Source organism: Urocampus carinirostris, chromosome 20 (genome assembly GCF_059441175.1).
Source record: "Urocampus carinirostris isolate Australia breed hairy pipefish chromosome 20, RoL_Ucar_1.0, whole genome shotgun sequence".
Classification (NCBI taxonomy): Eukaryota; Metazoa; Chordata; class Actinopteri; order Syngnathiformes; family Syngnathidae; genus Urocampus; species Urocampus carinirostris.
The window spans coordinates 14,350,795-14,358,839 of NC_142368.1; the positions used below are offsets into that span (position 1 = coordinate 14,350,795).

The 8,045-nt window shown below is 40.3% G+C and overlaps 2 protein-coding genes across 2 annotated transcripts; one reads left to right on the forward strand and one right to left on the reverse strand.

Moving 5' to 3' along the window:
- prkrip1 (PRKR interacting protein 1) lies at positions 1-1,129 on the reverse strand. The gene has a single exon (XM_088324739.1). It carries the CDS (start codon positions 956-958, stop codon positions 374-376), a length of 585 nt encoding a protein of 194 aa, XP_088180865.1. The 5' UTR covers positions 959-1,129; the 3' UTR covers positions 1-373.
- A 664-nt stretch (positions 1,130-1,793) lies between these two features.
- Positions 1,794-7,268, forward strand: glrx5 (glutaredoxin 5 homolog (S. cerevisiae)). Its single transcript, XM_088324740.1, has 2 exons — positions 1,794-2,196; positions 6,685-7,268. The coding sequence occupies exons 1-2, from the start codon at positions 1,905-1,907 to the stop codon at positions 6,855-6,857; spliced, it is 465 nt and encodes a 154-aa protein (XP_088180866.1). The 5' UTR covers positions 1,794-1,904; the 3' UTR covers positions 6,858-7,268.
- The last annotated feature ends 777 nt before the right edge of the window (positions 7,269-8,045 follow it).

Below are 8,045 nucleotides of genomic sequence, written 5' to 3' on the forward strand. Positions count from 1 at the left end.
TCGGTCAATTCACTTGATTTTTGTTTATTATAATCGTTTGTTGAAATAAAGGATCTGCAAGCAAAAGAGAGTCCTAATCACAAAAATTGTTGATGATGTTCTTCCAAGTCTTTAATATAAAAACAGCAAGGTCTCAAAAGTGGGAACATGGCAGACAGGGGACACTTACAGAGTCATCAACACAGCCCAGAAAGTCATGGGCTGCTCTCTGCCGAGTTTATAGGACTTTGTGGCCGACAACCGGTGGTATACGTGATTATTAAGTAAGTATCCACTATAGCAAAGCGGCTGATAGGGGAAATGTACGTAAGTCATAAACACAACCCAGAAAATGATAGGTTGTGCTGCTCAGTCTGTAGGACAGGTTGTGAGTTTACTTTCTCCCCATGATAAAGCTGGGTACCTCAGCATCATCATCTCCTTCCTTTTCCTCCTCTTCCTCATCCTTCTCTTGGTCCTCTTTTTCATCTTCACTGCTACTCCGGTTCCCCTCCTCGTCTCCATTACGTTGCTCCTGTTTGGCTTTTTTGGCCATGAGTTTTTTCTGCTTGAGTTTCTCGCGCTTCTTCCTGCGTTTAGCCGTTCTCTCTTCGGCTTCCCGTCGGTTCTGTTCCACTTTATCAAGGTAAGCATCCTCCTTGTTGTGTTTTTGCGACATTTTCTCCAGAAAGTCTTGCCTCTGGTACTCACGGCGTCGGAGGTGGCGGTAGACGTGGAACTCGCCGCTGCCTGCTCCGGCGCTGGAGCCCATCACGTCCCGCACGAACTCCGGAGGAGCGCGGGGGTTCCATTCTTTAGGGCGGTCCGGGATGGCGGCAGGTTTGTCCGGGTTTCGCATTAAGCGTTCTAACTTGAGGCGTTGCTCCTCCGCGGGGGTTTTAGCGATGATTAGCGGCTGAGCGGGTTTTCCGCTCGCTTTGGAGGACTTTTTGTTGTTTTTTTCCTCGGTCGCCGCCATCTTGTAAAACGAGTGAGGTCGTATAGTACTTCCGGTTTATGCCAGTGATACGGAAGTTTTTAAACGTTCGTTTATTATTTATTTTCTAATATTACATATTTTTTTATAACGTACATACTTCTTTTTATGATTATTGAATACCATACAAGTTTTTGTTTACATTCAAATTGAAATTCCGAAACGAATGGCGTAATCAAATACTTCCGGCTTTTGCTAGTGATCCGAAAGTGAAGTGTTTTTTTTCTGTGATTATTTATTTCTTACTTATTTTTTCACACATATTGAATAACATAAAAACGTATTTTTTATATTTATTGAATATCATATCAGTTTTTGTGACCCGGAAGTTGGTATTTCTTTCGAATTATTACATGCAATATTAAATGTATTTATTGGCAAATACTAAAATGTCATCATCGTTTCACATTAAAAACGCAATATGGATGGTTTTTCTGCTGTATTTAGAAAAGATTATTTCAATTCAAAATATAAATTTTAAGATCGTTTTCCAGCCCAACCCTCCCCCGAAATATAAATATACAAGATATAAATATAAAATTTTAATTTATTTATAAAGATACTGTGAGTTAACAAATACATACTTAAAAAAAAACGACAAAGCCTCCTTGGTTAACCCGGAAGTTCGTTTGTTTCCGAATTTTTAATACTATTTAAATCGTCAATTTAATCAGATTAAACGCTTAAATATTAGTTGATTATATTTCTAAAATGTGTCTTCTTTATTTTAATGTTTTTATTCGTCAACGTTATTATATATTTGCGTAATAAAACATGATTGACATATCTCTTAACCAATGATCAAAGGATTGATAGTCCCGCCCATTGAGGTCAAACTGGGGTGTTTTTTTTTAAGTAACAGAAGGTGTAGAAGCCTGCGAGACTTTAGAATTTATCGCACTTTTTAAGATAAAACTAAATAAAAGTCATGAATAGTTTATTCAAATACTCTTATCGATGTATGCGCGTAGGGGCGGCGTCCTGTCTTGCAGGACGAAGCGAAGGACGAGCATGGGCGATCTCGACGCGGTTTTTGTGCACGGACTTGCAAAACAATCTGGGCGAAATGGTGAAGAAGAACAAGGTGGTGGTTTTTATGAAGGGAACCCCTGAACAACCTTTATGCGGGTTTAGCAACGCCGTGGTGCAGATTTTGCGAATGCACGGAGTCGACCAGTACGACGCCCACAACGTGTTGGCGGACGAGGAGCTCCGGGAAGGTCAGTTGTCTCTTTAATTCTACTCGATTTCATAAAATAACACATTCCTAAAACCCTTTTTTCAGCCTGCTTTGCGTGCTCATCGCGCACAGATGACTCAGCTTTATTTAATACCGTCGCAATAACTTGCTAAGTTTATCAGCGTTTTGCAGAAAAGCGCCCAAGGGTGTGGTACTTTGAACTGGATCTAGATCAGGGGTGTCAAACTGATTTTAACTCGGGGGGCCACACGATAGAACAAACATTCAGTCGGGGGCCGGATGAGTAGATGAAAGAGAAAGAAAAAGAGATAAAGAAATAAGAGAAAGAGGGAGGGAAAAGGAGAGAGGGCGGGACAAAGAAAGAGATAAAAATACAAGTCGTGAGAGAGGGGGAAAGAAAGGGAGAGGAAGAAAGAAATCCAAAAAGAAATAGAAAGGCAGAAGGAGAGGAAAGAGAAAAAGTGCGAAGGGTAGGAAGAGAGAAAGAAAAGGAAAAAAGGAAGTGAGAGCAAAATAAGTTAAAAAGACAGAGAAAGAGACAGAGCAACAAAGGGAAAAAGAGAGACAGAGCGTGGGAGAAAAGGGGTGGGAGAGAAAGAAATACAAGTACAGTGTCCTTGTTCGAGGCACCTTTCTTTGGCAACATCCAGTTGACATATTTCAACCTGCAGCTTGTTTTTCTCTTGTGCTTTTCTGGGTGTTGTCTCGCGGGCCGGATTCAATCCCTTAGCGGGCCTGATTTGGCCCGCGGGCCGCCTGTTTGACACCTGTGATCTAGATGTTTTATTAATGGCTCCTCAAGTTACCTTCAACAATACAACAATCCCCCGGGATACGACATTTATAAGTGGGGATAATTTTCTCGGTATCCCAGATAAAGTATTGAAATAACAATTAGATGCGGTTAGTACCTCATACTTCCATATGATTTAATAGCATTATAGTTAGACATAAGATTCATTTTGTGGCTTATCAGGGGTCAGCAATTGGGAATGTGGAAAGACCCACGACAGACTAAATTAAATGAGACAAAAATATGTCTGGAACAATGTTCCCTGTAATTTTCCACGGGTCGGTGAGCAACGCTTGAAACAACAGTGAGCGACGGCAATCCCAAGTGTGGCAACTCAATCATTATCAAACATCAAGTTACATTTTGCAAAATTATTTTTCACTTTTGAATGAATTGACTCATGTACGATTGCAAAGGTTGTTTTTACAATTCTTTCACAAGATTTCAATTTCTTTTACTCCTGGTATCTTTTGTCGCATAACACGAACATTTTGGGGGGCTTATTTAGTGGGTTGCACGATACAGAACTGTATTTAATTAAAAAATTTTTGTGGAAGTACAATGTTGGCAACAAGATTAACTTGATATAATTGGAAATTATTTGAATGAAACACAAACTTTTTCCTCTTTTTCCTTGTCTTTTTTTTTTAAATTCCTTTTAAAAAAATCTCATTGTTTATTTTTTCCTAGCTGTTACTTTTTTTCTTGCTTTTTTGTTCTCTATTACATTTTTACCCTTTATATGCTTCTTTCTTTTCTTCTGGCTTTTTTTCTGATTTTTTCCTGCTTTTTTTCTCTTTCTCTCCTTTTGTTTCGTTCTCAGCTTTTTCCTACTTTTTCATTTTTGTATTTTCCCCCCTTCCTTTAAGTCATTTTGTGCACAATTTTACATAATATTTGGTCGTGTGGAGATTAAAGAAGCAAAAACAACCTGGAGAGCCTTTCGGGACCCGAAAGAGCCGGCTCTTTTTAGTGAGCCGAGTCGAAGAAGCCGGTTCTCGAAAAACTACTGACTTTACCCAACTTCGTTCTACTTCGATATTGACTTCAAAATACCGCATTTAGAACACAGCGTCAGGGGAACCCGTGTATTTTTAACTTTGTGCACAGTAACTTTGAATTAATTTGCTTTTTAATTAGCAAATTGGAGCCCTGATTTTTGTGAGCCGGCTAGATTTTCTTGTGCACGGAAAAGCTCTGGGTAGTGTGCAATTGCGCACACACGCAGCTTAGAGGGAACATTGGTCTGGAACCGCCAAAAAGCTATACATAAGACTTTAAAATATCAAAATACATAGATTCATAAGTCACTCATTTAATATTGTAAAATGTTGATAATGTTTGTGTGTTTTTCTTACTTGTACTAGATTTAAAAAAATATATATTCCCCCCCCCTTATTTTTTTCATTTCCAAGCATTTTCTTAAAAGCCCCAGGCAGCCAGAGCTAAAGAGCCACATTTGTCTCCGGAACCACAAGTTGCTGACCTCACTCGCCACAAGAGTTAGACCGTTACACCTGAGGCGTGTTCAGGAGAGTGAGCGATTGCTATCGCTAGCTATCGCTAGCTTCTGAACGGCCAATGATTATTGAGCGCTCGCGTGCCCGAGTAATCACGGGAGAAAGACCGCTTACTTTGATTTCCAACATGGCGTCGACAGTGCAGAAGATGGAGGATCTCACCCTGACGAGTGCTGTTGGCGATGTAATATATCGTCTTACATTGCCTGGTAATGTTTGTGAACAATGCAAGACAGGTATGACCCTTCCACTGCGTTTAGGATAACCTTAACTGTGTCAATATGCGAACTGTCGCTCATATAAGCCAACTCGCTCAAAGCAAGCTGTAGAACGAAATCCATTGTACTGTCGTCGGCCATTTTGGATCAGTAAGGCAATCACAGTGAGCGATTACAAAACGTTCAGCAGTGCGCGGCAAGCGATTAACAAGCGACTACATGTCTGATTACTCTCCTGAACACGCCTCTGCTCTGCTCAATTCAGGCTATTGGCTCTTTAGAGTGGCCCCTGGTGCATGCAGTTAGCTCATTCTTTTGTCGCCATCAAGGATTATTAGCAGGTTTCATGTCCTGTCGCTGGGTGAAATTCTGGAAATATGGGAGTTGGCTAAATATAAAATGAAAATGTATTGACCGTGGATGTGCCGTAACTTGAGCTGGTGGAGTGGAGTAACAGGTGGATGCAGAGGGTGGAAGATGACAGTGGGTTAACCCTTGGGAGGCATTTATTGCTTATTTGGTCTTGTGGTTGTAATGAGTCAATAAAGAAAAATCATTGAGAAAATTAGTGTTTAAGTAGAAATAAAATAGGTCAGAAGTTATAACACTGCAAACACATGGACATTTCATGGTCTAAGTACCCTAAGTGAAGATAGTTATTTTTAACCCAGGGTTAGGATGAAACTTATGTAAAAAATATTTTGCAGGGATTGTGGATGATTGGTTACTGCCATTCAGCATAGCGAATGTGGCGATTTGTGTGCCTCCTTCATATTTTTTTGATAATTCCTAGTTACGTTTCTGTGGTTACATTTTTGTTTCTCTCTTTAGCATCACTGCAAGCCTTGTGGCCCATAGCAAACAAATACAGTACAAAAATAGCTTTGTATCTCACAAACTCGCATGGTCTTTCCAAAACGTACAAGATTCTGAACCGAATGAAGAGAAAGGCATTGTGGGAGGGAGTTCAGCCAATAGCCTATCACAAACCAATAATGGACAGGTATATTTTATGAGGTTGACTTAGAGCAAAAGCGTCGTAGATACATGACTAAGTTTGAAATCTTTATCTTCTTGGGCTCACAAAATCATTTGTTGGGGAAAATGCACGGTTTGGGATGAAAATTATATTATCATTATTAAAGCTTTGAAAACTCTCTCGGTGTACCGTCTTTCTTCGTAAATATGTGTAACCATGTATAATATGTATTTGCAACTGTATATTTTTGTAATATATTTATTTTAGACACTTATTCTGTTATGTGTTCTATGGGCGAATCAAAAAGAAGGGGCAGAGCAAACGCAGGCTGATGGGAAGTGGGGTAAAGCTGAGTTACCGGTAGATCTGTCTGTTGTCGCATCGGACAATAGTGGATATATATTTTTCCCACCCTTAACTTTGGAAATATACATTTTGTTTCCTTGGATTACTTTCAACAGGACCCGGACTTTACAAGTCTGCATCATACATTAATTACGGGTATCATTTTCCATTCATGATGCCGACTGTGGTTCTAGGATTGTGTAGTATTGACTTTTGGATTGTGTCGGTAGGAGTCTAGGACCTTGACTCAGCCTCTTGGCTGGGAGCAAGTGTCTCGGCCTATTGGCTTTGTAGTGTATTATGATTTGATGGATAATTGATAAAGAGTATAGAACAATAAATGTCCACAAAATCACAATCGTGGAACTTACAGCCTGGTCTGGGTTAAACTTGTGATCAAGTCACAAGTTTTAACGCGGGCGCACGCGGCTTCTACACAGGTGCGGCTTGTGTAAGTACAAAAGTGGAAAATCACTTAAAAAGTGGTGGGTGTGGCTTATAATCAGGTGCGCTCTATAGTCCGGATGTTATGGTAATTCCGCACTGTAAAGTGGGGACCCTGTATCCCGTGGATACATACATAACTATAGTTCTAGTTCTGCATTGCATCTCACCTCTCATTCAATGTCCAAATATTTTTTTGTGTCCACAGGTGTCAAAGCGTTCTCCAACTGGCCGACGATCCCTCAGGTGTACTTCAACGGGGAGTTCGTGGGCGGCTGCGACATCCTCCTGCAGATGCACCAGAACGGCGATCTGGTGGAGGAGCTCAAGAAGTTGGGCCTCCGGTCGGCGTTATTAGACGCGGAGAAGGACTCCAAGTAGAATCAGAAAAAAATCCTCCAAAACATTTATTCGGTTGAATCTCACCTGTTGCACTCGAAAGATAAAATTGGCTCTTCTGGCAGTGTTGTGGTGATTCGAAGAGCAGCAAGGGGGTTGAGCTTCCCTGACTTCTGATGTGGAAAGAAACGCTTTAGAAGGATCAAAATGTCTATGATCATTAACAACAGCATCTGTGTCCTTTTCCACTGCAGCCTTGATAGCAAACTACTAATTTAGAGCAGGATCACACTTGAAAACTTCCAAGAAGAGACAATTCTGTCTTCATCTACTTTTCTAAGCATATATTCATATTTAGACGCTTGTGAAAATGTCAAAACGGACACTGAACTGTGTCAGTTTTGAAGTGAAACGCAACAAATAAACCATTTTTGTGTGTGTGTCAGCTTAAAATGTGTATTCTTACAACAGTGGAACAAAAAATACATTTATATAATAAAAAAAGGAATCGAAAGCCGCCTGAGTGTAATATAGTGACATCTAATGGTGTAAAATTAGGCATCTGTTAATGCCGCAGTGTTTTGTGAATCAGGCATCTTTAACTTTATTTCCCACGGTTTCCTTCTCTGGCCAGTCATGTTAGCTACTTGGCTGCAGGCTACTAGCGGTTGTTTGCTGCTCCTGCTTTGTCTTAATTTAAGCCTATCGCCTTCAACAGCTGCAGGAATTTAAGTATTTGGTGTTTTTTTTCTTACTGTTTCCTTCTCTAGCCACTCATGAAAGCCACTTGACTGCAGCCTCAAGCTTGTCACCAGCTACACCTGCTTTTTACTTCAGTGTCAGCTAGTCAATCAAGTGTACGTCGAAGATTCAGGCTTTTAGGCTTTTCCTAATCCAGCTTCCTTCTCTAGCCACTCATATTGCCAACTTCCTCGATTCAGTGTCTCGACGCTTTAAAAATTCTGCTTTGGTCTTGCAATCTTTTTGTGTGTTCCAACACCCTCAATGTTGGGCTCCGTTCCAACACCCTAAATGTTTACCTGTAAACATAAAGCTAACCCAGGCTAATCGTACGTTCGCGTTATCATAATCTTCCGTACGAAAGATTATGCTAACATGAACGTGTAAAAATTTAAAAAAAAGGATAAAGAAATGAAATAATGAATAGGATTTCTTACCTTTGTGGTGGTCAGCAGAAGGCGCAGATGGACGGTGGGGTGCTATTATTTC

Bases quoted from the DNA above. Each gene is read 5' to 3' on its own strand.
- prkrip1 (XM_088324739.1), bottom strand. From the start codon at position 958: ATGGCGGCGACCGAGGAAAAAAACAACAAAAAGTCCTCCAAAGCGAGC.
- glrx5 (XM_088324740.1), top strand. From the start codon at position 1,905: ATGAATAGTTTATTCAAATACTCTTATCGATGTATGCGCGTAGGGGCG. The intron at 2,197-6,684 runs GTCAGTTGTCTC...TTGTGTCCACAG, and splicing joins GGACGAGGAGCTCCGGGAAG to GTGTCAAAGCGTTCTCCAAC.